At 37.6% G+C, this 15,941-nt stretch overlaps 1 protein-coding gene across 1 annotated transcript; it reads right to left on the minus strand.

Annotated features, from left to right (window-relative positions):
• Positions 1-8,353: 8,353 nt before the first annotated feature.
• OR93CH (olfactory receptor OR93Ch) lies at positions 8,354-9,298 on the minus strand. The gene is given in 1 exon segment (NM_001009111.1): positions 8,354-9,298. A coding segment is annotated over 1 exon segment (945 nt).
• Between the last annotated feature and the right edge of the window lie 6,643 nt (positions 9,299-15,941).

Here is a 15,941-nt window from a genome sequence, read left to right on the forward strand (position 1 = left end):
GCTCAGAGAGGTTAAGTAATCTGCCCATCTCCACACAGCTATCAAGTAGCACAGTCAAGATTTGATATGTGTGGCTCTAAGGCACATGCTCTTATCCAATACTTAGTATACTGTCTCTCTAAAGCTACATAGAAACAGAATTTCTCAAGCTGCAGTTTGAGTTCTATTACCGGGAAATGAAATCATCTTAGTAGGTTATGACTAGCATTATTTAAAGGAATGCGATACAATAAATACATAAAACACGGTTGTCAAACTTTTCTATAAAGGCCCATATAGAAAGCATTTTAGGCTTTGCTGGCATACTGTTTATGTGACAACTACTCAGCTCTATTTGTTTCATCCATCCAAACCTGAGGCTAGAGTAACCCCAAAAGTGACTGCAGGGGAGGTCTCAAAAAGGAGTGCCCAAAACCCTCCCAAGATGGGGCCAATTGGGATTCCAAAGATAGAAACACTAAACACCAGGGTGATCCATCCAAAGCATTTATTAGAGAAACTTACAAAGTGCTGCAGCAATCCTCATGACAGATGGCAAGAGAAAGGGAGGTTCTGCTGGGCATATGCCCAATGAATGTGTTGGGTTATGGAATTTATAGGACAGTTTAAAGAATTCATCTCAGGACCAGGGCTAGTTTCTTTTCGTATCTGAGACAACAACCTAAACAAGTGTATCAGTGCTGGAAATGTCCAAGCTTGAGTTCAAGTATGCAGGGAAAAACATGGAGCTGGTAAGGTCACAAGAGCAATCAAGATACTCCATATTTTTTGGTCAAGACAAAGAAAAAATGGGAAAAATAGAGGAACCCCACACTGCCCTTGTAGTCCCAAAGCATCCAAGGACTATTCATAAATCAGTAGTTGTGGTTTATATATTATTATCTTACATGTGGATACATTTTTGGTTATCACACCTGGAATGAGGGGTGTTAAAGGCATCTAATGCAGAGGGCAGAATGTGGTTAAATGTCTTACAATGCAAAGGATATCCCCACAATTAAGAGTTATCCAGGCCAAAATGTCAGTAGAACTGTTGTTGAGAGATTCTAATATAAAGATGGTTGTGTTCCAGTAAAACTTTTTTTATGGATACTAAAATCTAAATTACAAATAATTTTCATGAGTCATAAAATATTCTCCTTTTGACTGTTTCCAATCATTTAAGAATGTAAAAACCATTCCTGACTTGCAAGTTGTACAAACACAGGTGTCAAGCTGGATTTGATACACAAATCATAGTCTGCTGATTTCTGAAGCAGAATATTTAAAGTGTATTGAAGGAGTAAAACTAAGTATATTTTGTGGAACTCTTCTTCCAGTTGTATATTTGTATGACTCTACTGGGTCTTTCTATATTTTCTTCTGTGGGACATGTTTGAAAGATAGCGATTGGGAGAAATGATTCTTTTGTAAGAAAGAATTTAGATAGCAATATCCCTCTAAATTGTGGCCAATTCATTGTGTTCTCCTTGAATTAGATTCTTATTTAAAAATTATGGTTTGAAACTCTACAGGAAGCACCTTTAAATGAAGACAAGACTGTACAGTTTGGCTGAACTCAACCAAGACTTGACTGTGGAGACCCACACGTAATGTTGTTCAAGACTAAATCACTAAACCTTTGGCAAAATAATCTATGAATTGACTCCTTTGTTCTGATGAGACTTGTCTTTCTGAAGCCCATGGAGCAATCTACCTGTAGGCTCAGGGTAAGCCATGTCATAGCTCCAAAATGTTCCCAGAATTACATGTTTTTCTCTTATTATACCCAGTCTTTAATAAAGACTCATTAGAAGTTGCAGACTGGCCTCAACTATGCTGTGGGTGGCTCTGGATAAGATAGGCTGGTTTGCATGTTTGGGAAGAAATGGCAGAGGGAAGACTAGCCACAGCAGGGAAGCAGAAGAAACTTGCAGCAATTAGTCCTGGAGCCTGTCAGTGGAGCAGAAGCAGCCAGAGGCAATCAAGGAGGCAGGAGAGCACCAGCACTCATTGTTTCCCCTGGAATACCCTGAACTCCATGGAGAAGAGACACTGGTACAGTTGCATTTCTTGCAGCCCAGAAGAATGAGAACTGGAGTCCATTATAATTTGACATTAAAGGAAAAAGCATGTCATTTTAAGCTATAAGCTAAAATATCCAGGGGATGCTTGGGTTATGCACAGACTCAGCAACAAACACGTCCCTGAATAAGAGGTGCCACCCCATCTTACTCCCCATTTGGAGTTCTTTCCATTGGACAAGTTATTTGTAATGAAATTACTGAGTCCAACTACAGAAGCATTTTAAAGCCTCTTGATAGATATTTACAAATTGATTTTGCCATTTACAAGAACAAAATGCATTTTACTTACCAAGCTGTGAGATATTTTCCAATGTTTGGTTTAAGCATTTTCTCTTGACATTTTAGTCAGAACTGTTCTCATATATCTATGAGCCCTTTGCAAAAATAGTAAGAAAACTTCCAGGTATGTATTTTCTACAAATATTTTCCCACATTTTAAATTGATTTTTAATTTTTTGACCATGGAAGTTTTATGATATATGGTCAAACCTATCTAGCACGTTTTTTCTACACCCCTTTTAAGCCTAGAAAATACACCAGTACCCCCATATGTTTTGCTAGTATTATGCTTATCTTTACCATTGGTTATCTGAGTCATTTTTCAGAGCAAATATTGACTAAATTCTTTCTTCCTCATGCCCTTCTCATTCCCTTTCTTTAAGAAACAAAAATTTTAAAGATCTATTTTTAAGTGGTAAAGCTTCTCTCTATCACTTCTCAAAACTCAATTTATTTTACCTCAAGTGACAGGAAAGATTTACATTCCTATCGTGTTCTTTCTTTCCCTATATAACATTGTTTTTCAAACTGTAATCGTGGGACAGAACTTGTGCCTATAACTCAGACAAAAGGTTCCATTGTCAGATAACACTGGTTCCATCAATATAAACAGATTTATTTAATGCCATAGTTCTGGAAACACTTTCTATGCTAAAGTTCTTATTGAGTCACCAAGGGGAGGAAAGGTGGAATATACAAGACACAGTCTTCTCCAAAATACTTTATTATGAATTTGTTTTCTATGTCTACCAGTAACTCACACAGTTGGAGAAGGGCTATCTGAGGCAGGCTACTTTGGGAAAATCCTCCAGTATTTGTGTTATCTTTCTCTCCCTCCATCCCAGGCACTCAGGGGCCAAAGAACAAGGAAGGTTGAGATATAGCAAAAAGGACCTAATCCCAAACTAAGGCACTGACTACAGTGGAGTCCCACTTACTCATTAGTATATTTCCCACAGCTCGCTGGTTTCAAGTATTGGTAGACACAGGCAACATAACAGTTAAGTAAAGAGTGACCACCTCATTTAGCTGACTGCATTCCATCTAAAGTCCATTTGGAGCATGTAAAAATGTCGCAAGAAACCATCCATGACAAACATGAACCAAAAAAGAAAACACAATATATAAAAATGTAGAGTCTAGGATGACAATGTGTGAGTCCAGCATGAGACAATGATTTTAGCGATATAGACCCATGTATTAAGTGCTTATTACATCTCAAAGGATATGTAACATGCTTAATGACCTACCACCTTGTTAAATTTTCACAGTCTCATCCCAGGTGTGTTTCCATTGTGGCATGTTGTTCTTCGCTTCAAAAGAATCTTTCATCAAGCACCTTACTCTTAAACACTTTCCCATAATACCAGAAAAAAATCAACTTCTTATAAACAACATTCTAGGATAAATATTATCCTCAATTTACATACAAGAAGAGATTTAAATTAAAACTCATACAGATAATTCACTAGGTATCTGTATTCTTATCTTCATCTTCTGATCCAAGATACAATGGAGAAAGGAGTTTTCATGTCCTACACCTCATTTACTTTTCTGCAAACTGAGAGCATTTGTTATAAAGGGCAGGATACAAATATGAGTTACATTCCGACAAAGAGTTGTTGAGTAAATCAACTTAAACAAGTTTTTTAATTAATCTTTTATTTCTATAGGTTTTTGGGGGAACAGATGGTGTTTGGTCACATGAATAAGTTCTTTTGTGATAATTTCTGAAATTTTGGTGGGTGCACCCATCACCCAAGCAGTGTACACTGTACCCAGTGTGTAGTCTTTTATCCCTCGCCCCTTCCCACTCTTTCCCCAGAGTCCCCAAAGTCCATTGTATCATTCTTATGCCTTTATGTCCTCACTGCTTAGCTCCCACTTGTGAGTGAGAACATACAAAGTTTGGTTTTCCATTCCTGAATTACTTCACTTAGAATAATAGCCTCCAATTCTATCCAGGTTGCTGCGAATGCCATTATTTCATTCCTTTTTATGGCTGAGTAGTATTTCATGGTATATAGATACCACATTTTCTTTATCCACTCATTGATTGATGGGCATTCTGGGTCCATATTTTTGCAATTGCAAATTGTGCTGCTACAAACATGTATCTTTTTTGTGTGGTGACTTATTTTCCTCTGGGTAGATACCTAGTAGGGGGATTGCTGGATCAAATAGCAAATCTACTTTTAGTTCTTTAGGAATTTCTACACTGTTTTCCACAGTCCCTGAATGTGTCCCATCTCATCAGATCGCAAAACTGTATTTCTAACAGTTTTGTTATTTGTGGAAAGAAAAATAAAGGTCTTTATTTTTCAACTCATTACTATAGGAATATAAAACAGAATTCCATATTTATGTACATTTTCTTTTCTCTGTTATGGGAAATCTCAAAGTAAACTAAGAAGTTATAAAGGTATCTTTAGAAGTGTTGGTGATGAAGTGCCTGCTAATAACACAGAAATCAAATTAGTTTACATGCAGCAACATTTAGAGATTGTCATGTGTCAAAAACAATAAATGTTGCAATGATAAAATTATTATTGAGCATTTATTATATCTAGGTAAAAAACTAGATACCTACTGTTTATTATCTGATTTAAATTATAACAGGAAAATAAATGTTGTCTCTGAGTTTCAGCACAGGTCCCCAAATCAAGGGCAAACTGCTGAGTGTCTGAAGTCAGTGAATTCTAAAGCTAGTATATGGACATCTGCTTGCTAAGGGGATGGGAGCATCCCATACTGGTTCCTCCACCATTAGTAGATTTGATCATTCACCTCTGAACTCTCTAAGCCTAGAGGAAAAGAATTTGGGAAGAGGAAGTGAAGAGAACTGGGGGAGAATTTCCTTGGAGAGAATTGTCAATGGCCATTCTTTTCCTTCTACCTAAACCAAGTGACAGAGCCTGCAAAAGGTCCACATTTGGTGGAAGAGCCTACTCTTCCAGAGCATGGAGGGAACAGGAGGCATCTGTGTCCCCATTAGCCAGATATGGGTCTCATTGAAGCGGGAAGATTCTGTATCATCTTAAAAAGGAACCCTTTCAAGGCAATCTCCTGGGGGGTGAGATGATCATGGTATAGAAGTCAATGCCAAAAGCTAAGGAACTGCTGGAGGAACCGTAAATGTCCAGCCCGATAAGGCACTGGCCTCACAAAAAACTAAAGGGCTGAATTAAGAGGTCAAGCCTTCAGGGGTCGCAGGGGAAGCAGGGACTCTTGTTCTGAGGAAGCTATGAAAGCATCTCCCAAGAGAAAGAACTAGCAATCATGCAGACATTCTTAGAATGTGCTAACACCAGATTCCTACTACTCCAGTCATCTATTTTTGCTCTCTTTTGCCTCTTCTTTCAATCCTGGCATTTGATCTTGGGCTAGTCACACAGCAACTACATAGTCAGAAATGAGGAACAGCATTAAATGGGGAATCTGATTTGCCTCCTTTCTCTACTAAAGTCTCCAGAGCCTGAGATGGGGTAGTGAGGGTGATTAATTGTGATAGGGTATACAGCTTGATGTTACAGTGGACTCAACTTTTTTTTTAATACTTTAAAGAAAATCACTTGTTTCTTACTTCTGAGTGAAAGAAAAAACTATTAGAGCTAGCTATCTACAATGCCAGTAAGTGGAAGGAAGGTTTAAGATAATAATACCATTTTAAAGGGCCAATTACAAAAAATAATAAAGCTTCTGCTTCAGCTCCTTTGTACTTCAGCTCCTTCAAAAAACTCAGCGAATTTGGTATTATCCCAAGGTTATAGGTAGAATTAAAAGACAGCCCTAAAACCACAAACTTCAAGTGACAAAATGAGGATTAGAATTCAGTTAGACCTAGACTGTCTCAAAACCCAAGCTCTTTCCACACCCATGCTGCCTCCATCTCCCCTTCCATTATTACATGTTAAAATCTTGCAATGGAACAAATATTGGGGAATCTGGCACACTTAGGGAAACAATCTAGTTCCAAAATTTTGCTGTTTCATTGAATAAGTTTCATTAGGAAGCAGCAAAATGTGTTTATAACTTATGTAGTAATTCCACATCTATTACCTAATTTAATCTTCATAGAAGCCCTATGATGTGGTGGATATTGTCATTACTTCCATTTATCTCATCCTGGACTTGACTGACACATCAAAAGTGTAATTACCAGAAATGTATCTTAGATCCACTATCCTGTAAATTCCATGGATGCAGGAGTGATATTCATATTTTTCACTATCACATGTAGCACCAGGGTCAGTGCTTGGCACATAGAAGAAGCTCGATAATTATTTGTTAAAATAAATTAATGTATGAAGTCTTCCGATTTTAAATCCTATAATTATTTTTACTATATCACACTTCTTCTCTACCATATCCAACAAATATTCTACTATCTGGGGTAGAAACTTTATGTTACCTAGGAAATTTATTTTCACCCAGGTTCCAGAAGTCCAAGTGGAACTACCATAAGTACATTTTATGGCAAGCCACATTTTGGATTTTTATAAATGACAAGATAATAAAAAAGATTTTTCCCAAGCCTCCGTAACTGGCCAATAATCTGGCTAGAATAAATTGATCTCTAAGGCCCTTCCAGCTAAACACGTTATAATTATGTGGGCACTCATTGAGCAATTGTCTGTTTTCAGAAATTGTGCATTCTGGAATAATCAATAAAAATAGCTCATAATACTTTGTACATATAATGCACTCTAAAATATAGAAACTTTATTTATTTACCTAGCCAGTAGAATATGACCTTCAGTGAAAACATTTTAATTATCCTTGCCGGATTCATTTTGGGCAAATAGGTGGAACTAAAAGTCCCTTAAAAACCTTAGAATATTTCTGTAACAATTTGGCTATGATTTTAATGTCATCTAGGAAGCTGATTTATTCCTCAGTGAAGCTCTCTCTTTTTTGTCTCTTCATTACAAAATCAAGAGGTAAAGCTAGGTTGGGAGAGACAAGATAGAATTGGGTAACCATCGTAGGACTCTAAGAGGACATGGAACCCCTGGCATGGGTGCCCACTCTCCTCATGCTGTGGTGACACATCACTGGGCTACAGACCACAGGGATGCTCAGTACTCATCATGCCCAGGAGTCATGCCAGTCAAATTGAGCTGCATGCATGTGGTCCTTTATGATGCTGGAAATCTACTAATCTCACTAGAGCCAGCAGATCTACAAAGGGCCTACTTTCTACTATAACATTTCTCCATACATTCTTGGCTGGGCCATTACCAGGTTATAGAAGACATTATCATACACATGACCAAACCACAAGCTATCAAAGTTCAAAACATCCTCTAAACATCTATCAGAAAATTGAATCATGAGAAAATACAGAACCGATTTTATCAGAAGCTCTTTTAGGTATGAAATTCATTAGAGATGCATGCAAGTCTCTTTATTGCCATAAGTAGGCCCAGTGGCCTGCCTCATTTGTCATACAGTTCAAAAGAGATCTGTCTTCATTCCCAGAGATATGCATAGTTCTTTGTGTCAAGGCCACCCTAAAATCCTGGTGCATACAGCCAAGAGTTTCATTCCATTCATGAGGCCAACCACAAAATCCCACATCATTTTTTTTTACAAATTCCTATTGACGGGAGTTAGACATGAGTACAAAACTTACAGCACTGAATTTTTATATTCTAATGCCAGGGATTCATCAAAAAATACATTAGCAGAGTGATTTAAAAATAACAAAAAATAAATAATAAAGTAAAGCTTTTTTGAAAATAATTGGACCATGAGATGTCTGAGGGAAGTAAAATTAAATGGACCACGAGTTTGAACTGTAATATTGGTATGTTATAGGGAAAAGATTACATATAGGGCCCAATAAATCCACATGGATTGACTAAATAAGTGAATAATTGGATGGTTGAATGGATAAAGGGATGCTAAAAGCCCCCAAACACTTGCAAGTGTTTTGGAATCTTAGGAAGCCACACAATTACTCTGTTCTTTTAAATTTTCCTCCCTAATTCCTTCTAGATAAGAATTTAGGCCTTGCAAAACTTCCTCTGAGTGACAGTCCTGTGGATGGCATCTTTGACTTCCTTGTTTCTCAAGCTGTAGATAAGTGGGTTCAACATAGGAATCACTGCTGTGTAAAACACAGACACTAATTTATTGAGATCCAGGGAGAAGCTTGCACTAGGACGTACATAAATAAAGAAAAGGGTACCATACAAGATGAAAACAGCTGTCAGGTGAGAAGAGCAAGTAGAAAAGGTTTTGCACCTCCCATCAGCAGAGCGGATCCTCAGGATGGCCATGAGGATGTAAATGTAGGAAATCAGGATAGTCAGACCACTGAAGACTCCCACAGCTCCAGCCACGATGAAAACTGCCAACTTATTGAGCCTGGTATCAGCACATACAAGGGAAAGTAAGGGGGACATATCACAGAAGAAATGATTGATGACATTAGGGCCACAAAAAGGGAGACGAAATGCATTTGTTGTGTGAGTCATGGTATTCATGAGTCCAATGACATAGGGACCCACCACTAGCTGGATGCAGAGCCTCTGGGACATAGCAACTGAGTATAACAATGGGTTACAGATGGCCACATAGCGGTCATAGGCCATGGACGCCAAGAGGAAACACTCTGCTGCCACAAAGAACCCAAAGAACCACTGCTGCAAAGCACAGCCAAGGAAAGAAATGGCTTTCCTCTTCACAAAGAAGTCAGTGAGCATCTTGGGGCTCACAACTGAGGAGAAGCAGATGTCCACAAAGGACAGGTGGCTGAGGAAAAAGTACATGGGTGTGTGAAGGCGGGAATCGATTCGGATAAGGACAATCATTCCCAAGTTTCCAGTTACATTGATGACATAGAAAGTTGTCAGAAAGAGTAGGAAGAGGAAGACCTGCAACTGAGGATTGTAATTCAAGCCTGTGAAAATGAATTCGGTGACCTTTGTGTAGTTTTCATTAGCCATTGACTGGTTCTGCTTTCTACTAGAAGAAGAGCAAAGAATTCACAACAGACTTGATAAATGTGACTTCAAAAATGAGACACAGCAAAAATATGCCACGAACTTGGTCAAAGTCAAGAATGATATAAATTAGTTACACCATGCAGTCAAACAAAAGTGAGATATACACCAGTGCAAAACAGCAGACCTGAAGCTATGACATCTTAAGACCCCATGAAAATCCATCTGTACATAGATGAGAAAATAGAAGAAGCAGCTTTCTCAAGGTCACATAACTAATTATTGGCAGAGTTGATTCCTGAATACTTGCCTAATGACTTCTACTTCAGTGACCCTTACCTGAGTCCACCAGGTAGACACACACCTGGTGAAGGGATGCAGGAGAGTGGGAGTGAGCAAGCTAGAGAGGAAATGAACAGCCACTCATTTCTAGGCCATATGCTGTGCACTTTATGATTACAACCTAAGGCTAAATGCATGTTTTCCAAGTGCACTGGAGTCCACCTCTTCTGACCCTGAAAAAGTAACTTATCTTCAACTCTGTCATGGGAATAACAATACCTACCATGTAAGTGTTGTGAGGTTTAAATGAGATGATGCATGCAAAATATCTAGAAGAGTCTTACTAAACATCTAGATAAGTGCTCAATAATTACTACTCATGTTATCACATTAGTTAATCCCTCTAGAAAGCCTGCAAGCTAAATATTTTTTTTTAATTTCAAGGAGAAACACTGAAGCTCAACCCTCATTCATAAATCTTGTGACTGGCAGAGGTGAACTTTGAACACGGGTCTGTCAAACTTCAAACATGGACCCCATATTTGGACTTCATCCAAAAGGACTATACTCCTTCCTTTTTCACACTTTTTAAATGCTTCCTGTGCCTTCACAGTTCCTTTGCTCTTAAAAGAGATCCAAAAGAAAGAAAAAAATCTGGAAAAAGAGCCCAAATTCTGTATCCTCTGTATATTCTTTTGTCATCCACTATAAGGGTGATCTTCAGCTGATCTCTCCAAATCTTAGCTGCTTGATTTATTAAATATAGCAAAAACTCTTGCTCTTTGGTCTCTGAGAATTATCATCCACTTAAAATGAGAGGATCAAGGTACAAGTGCTCAGAAAACTATTTTATTAGCCTCGAATATTGCAGTTCAATATCATACTTACGATAGGAACTTTTCTTTCATTTTTCTAACATGAGATTTATTATTTGACTTTAATAGACCTCCTTTAAGGCCAATAATATACACACTTTGCATGATATCATTTGTTTCAGAGGAATTAAAAAGACAGATTAGGTGGCCAGTCTAAGTGTTCAACCATCACACTCACCTCTGGCTTAAGCTCCTCCAGGAACACGCTACATTTCAGCCTTTGACTTGAAAATTGTCCAGAGCTCTTCACCCTTTCTTTGTCAATCTTCGTTTCTACAACTGCCCAATCCTTCTATCCCTCTAGACACATTTTGGCTTCTCCTTTTCTGTTTTATTCAGTGCTTAGAATAGAATACAGTGGTCCATAGAGATCAAACCACACAGAGTGAGAGACACAATTGGCTCTCATATTCAGGGCACTAAGGTACCAGCAACACAACCTACAACAGCTTTCCCTTAGCAAGGAAATCACCTGGGTGTTTTAGGCATCGAATGGGTGGGATTCAATGCTGTCTTGTCCCATTATAGTACTGCTAAAGCATCTCTGTCCCACTTTATAATTATGTGATTATAGTTTGATCTGGTTGCAGAACCTTGACTTATCTCTACACACATCATCTCTTCTTAGCTCTTGCTGAATCATTCGTCAATGACAAGGGTAATGCTGATCTTGCCATGAACCAAATATGTAATCTAGTTGAATTCCACTTGAAAAAATTTACGTTTTCTTGAGCTTGTTAATAAGCAGATAATTAAAAAGCAGAAAATTATTTAAAAGTTCTCAACTCACTTTTTAATGAGTTCCTCCTTCTTTAACGATGACGAAAAGAAATTATTTAAAAGTTCTCAACTTACATTCTAATGGGCTCCCTCTACTTCAACAACAAAAGGAACTAAAGTAAAACTAAGCCCTGTCTCAAGTTACAACCCTCCCCTTCACACAGCTACTTTGACATAGAGAATGGGTCAGAATTTACTTTTGTCATTTGATTTTATTCTTTATCTTCTTCCAAATAAATGTGGAAGACATCAGTGTAAAACATAATCAGATTCTTTTCCAATTAGATAAAAGTTCCCTGAACTAGTTGCATCATTTTTTTTCTTGCTGTTGTTATTGAAGGCACTCTGTCCCCAGAGTGTGCCATAACTTGGGAATGAGGCTGCTTAAGGGAAAGTGCAATTAAAGTTGTTTTATATTCTAAATAAGTCCAGTAAGATGTTTCCTGATAATTTTGTGTTTTGTTTCTAACTGGATATAGTGACTCCACTTCTCTCTAGTTCCATACTAAGCAAGGAAACTCCATTTACAAGGTATCTTTTTTAAATTGACATAGCACAGGAGAGGGAGGGCCACCAAAGAACTTTAGCTATCTCTGCCCCCCATCTGTTTTGCATTCATGTCTCGGGAACATGAGCAAAATCTGTAGAAAATGGATTTTCCTTAGAAGTAGCATTTAACACATGTTGCTGAAGAAGTTAATTTTCCCACAACTTTGACCAAAACACGAAAGAGTTTAATTATTGTAAGCTGGAAGATGACTTCTGATGATGTATTAATTGATCATTAAACTTCAGCAGATTATATCTAAACAGTTGAAGTATGGTAAAGAATACACATTTCTTGTTGCCAAGAGAAGAATAAAAACCAGTTCAACAAAACACTTCATGGTTAAGTTTTACCTCCACTGCAAATAGCATTAACCTGACAAAAAAGTCAAAATAGAATTCTGAATTTTGATTCTAGACAACTACAAGTCTTTCAGCATACAACAGAATGTCCCTACTCTGAGAATTTTGTTTTTGATTTCTTTACATGCTGCCATGTTCTTTAAAGCATTTTTTATGAGAGCTAAATTTTTTATGAGTCTGTTGACTATATGCATGCAAAACAAATTTACCTCTCCCCTGAAAACCCTTTAGGTATCACCTCTTAATTTTTTTTTGTCTAAAATAGTATTAACAGTCATTATTACTAATGATATTAATTTTTACTATGTTTAATATTGTTAAGGATACTGATAATTATTTGACTTTTCCCCCTTTGGGGGTAGCAGGTTTGATTGTCTTCATACATAAATAATTATTTTATTAACCTTACAATAAAACCATCTCTTTTAGGACTTGTCTAGGTGTGAGCTTCTTTTTCTTGATTTTTGTCCAGATGTAGTAAAAAATTTAAATCTAAATACGTGACTTTCTTTTTTTTTTGTTTTGTTGTTTTTTTGAGAAGAAATCTCACTCACTCTGTCGCCCAAGCTGGAGAGCAGTGGCGCAATCTCGGCTCACTGCAACCTCCACCCCCCGGGTTCAAGGGATTCTCATGCCTCAGCCTCTCAAGTAGCTGGTATTACAGGTGCACTACCACACCCAGCTAATTTTTGTATTTTTAGTAGACACGGGGTTTCACCATGTTAGCCAGGCTGGTCTCGAATTCCTGACGTCAAGTGATCCACCTGCCTTGGCCTCCCAAAGTGCTAGGATTGCAGGCATGAGCCACCACTCCTGGACCTAAATATGTGACCCTTTATTAGCCCAGGAAACATTCTGTAGCCTTGATCATCCTTTCTGCCCTGATTGTTCTGATTTATCCTAAAAATACACATATTATCTGTTGGGTGAATCTCTATTCTATGTTTTTGATATCAGTATGTGTCTTTTCATCCTTTTAATTACGTTTTCTTTTCTCTCTGCACTTTGTAAGAACTTTTCAAGAAACCCCGTCTCTACTAAAAATACAAAAAAAAAAAAATTAGTCGGGCATGGTGGTGCACACCTGCAATCCCAGCTACCCAGAAAACTGAGGTGGGAGAATTGCTTGAACCCGGGAGGCAGAGGTTGCAGTGAGCCGAGATTGTGCCACTGCACTCCAGCCTGGGTGGCAGAAGGAGACTCCATCTCAAAAAAAAAAAACAAAAAATTACTCTCAAACAGAAATTTGATCCTCCAAGTGTCGATTCCTTTTAAAGCCTCCATGTGGCTTTTATTTCTGCAGCTGCATTGTAGTTTCCTTAAAGTTCACAAATCCTCTTCATTATTACTTTACTATGATTTTGCCTATAATATTTTGCCTCTTCTTCATGGAAACAAACACATCTGAGATGTTACTAGAGTTCTGACTCTATTTACCCTCTCTCTAATGGTTGGTTAAAGCACTTTTATTTGAAGAACAGGTAAATATTTATTCCATGAGGGTATTTGTATTTTCTAACTGTTTTGAAATTGTATTTACTGATTTAAATAAGAATCAATATTAATATTTTAATTCTTCCTATGTTGCTTATCACATAATTATTTTAAATTTCTTTATGTACATCTGTGCTGAATAATCTTTAGAATCTATATTTCTAAGTTTTTGTAAAAATGTATTTTCTGTAGCCACAAAGATGATTTCTAGATAGTGCTTTTCTAGAAGTAATGGGATAATTACTCGTGATTAAAGTTAAGATGTTAAACTTACAAAACAAACCCATATGTCAAAGAAAAGGCAGATGATTGGCTTTATTTTCAATGTATATGTCTGTGCTTTTAAAAAGTATTTTCTTCCTTTACCTAAATGATTTTCTGGGTGTATCAGTTGGTTTTCACACTGCTGATAAAGACATACCCGAGACTGGGTGATTTATAAAGAAAAAGAGGTTTAATGGACTCACAGTTCCACGTGGCTAAGGAGGCCTCACAATCATTGCAGAAGACAAAAGGCTACATGGCAGCAGGCAAAAGAGCAAATGAGAGAAAAGTGAAAAGGAAAATGCCTTATAAAACCATCAGATCTTGTGAGACTTATTCACTACCATGAGAACCTATGGGGGAACTTGCCCCCATGATCCAATTACTGCCACTGGGTCTCTCCCACAACATATGGGAATTATGGGAGCTACAATTCAATATGAGATTTGGGTGGGGACACAGCCAAACCATATCATTGGGCAAGAAACAGTTGGCAAACGAAGGAAAGGTACAAACTATGCCAGGCCTTACCACAGAATATTCACCTTATGCCATCATAGATTTGCACATTTTTAGTTGAAAATGAGGGTAAAATCAGAAAAAAAGTTATGTTATTAGTTGTTTATGGTAGTATCAGATTGATTCTGAAAACTGTGTTTCAAATTCATGCAATCAATAGCTAAAGCAAAAATGCTTTATACAATAGCAGATTTTATATTTTACCATCAACATTATATTTGAGAATCAATAAGATAAAACAAGCAGAAAATAATACGAACAGACAAATTGACAATATACCTGTTAAGATGGAGATAACTCTAATTCAAAAGATTATTATATCAAAATTGCTTCCTTATAGTGGTTGAGGAATCTATAGACATTAATAACAGAGAAGAGTTAATAGCTCTAGTTACTCTCTGAAGATGAAGGCTTGAGCTGCAAATATGTCCCAAACAAACTAATGAAGATCTATCATTCATAGTCTAAATGAATATGTGATATGCCTATCCCCTTGATATTTCAGCATTACAAATTATTGCTTTTCCTCACTCCATTGGAAGTAGGCATAGCCATAAAACTTCCTTTGATCATTGCAATTTGAACAGAAGAGGTATGTGTTACTCTTGGGAAGATGCAAAGAAGAGTCCCTATATTCTCTTTCCTCCCAAACTGAGGAGGAAAGTTCCAGATGATGGAGTGTTCAACTACCTGAAGTCTTTGTGCACGGAATACACCAACATGAAATGAGAATGTACTGTGAGGAAAAAATTAATGTATTTCTTTATTAAAGTCTCAGAAATTGGAAGATGGTTGGTCATTACAGAATAACCTAGAATATTCCAACAGATATCAGATATTTTGAAAATGTTACGGAAACAATATGTAAATCTGAACTTACTGAAAACACATCACCTCAAGAGTCCATTGTGAAAATACTGAGATTAAAGAAAGACATACCTTTCATTACATGAAAGCTCTGGTTTTTAAAAACTTGCCCGTATTTGATTACAGATCTCAATGAAAGTGTAAAGAGGAACTAGGATGCTGACTTTGAGAGTTCCTCAATGAAGTGGCCCAGTGAGTCACTCTACCGTGAAACCTAAAATGTACAATCTTCACTCAGATACCCATTCTTTCTAAACAGCCTTAAGTTGCCCCAATATTAAATACAAGCTGACAATTAAGAAGCACTGGATTCCCAGGCAAGAGGGATGAATAGGAACAGTTCTGGTCTGCAGCTCCCAGCGAGACCAATGCAGAAGGCGGGTGATTTCTGCATTTCCAACTGAGGTACCCGGCTCATCTCATTGGGACTGGTTAGACAGTGGGTGCAGCCCAGGGAGGGCGATCAGAAACAGGGTGGGGTGTCGCCACACCTGGGAAGCGAAAGGGGTTGGGGAACTCCCTCCCCTAGCCAAGGAAAGCTGTGAACATTTCAATAAAGAGAAAGAAGAGCTTGGGAACCAAGCAGAATTTAATTTGACATCTGTGTCTGCCATTTCCTCCCATGTAGCTTCAGGAAAGTCACTCCACTATTATGA

The sequence above is a fragment of the Pan troglodytes genome, chromosome 9, assembly GCF_028858775.2.
Source record: "Pan troglodytes isolate AG18354 chromosome 9, NHGRI_mPanTro3-v2.0_pri, whole genome shotgun sequence".
In the NCBI taxonomy this organism is placed as follows: domain Eukaryota; kingdom Metazoa; phylum Chordata; class Mammalia; order Primates; family Hominidae; genus Pan; species Pan troglodytes.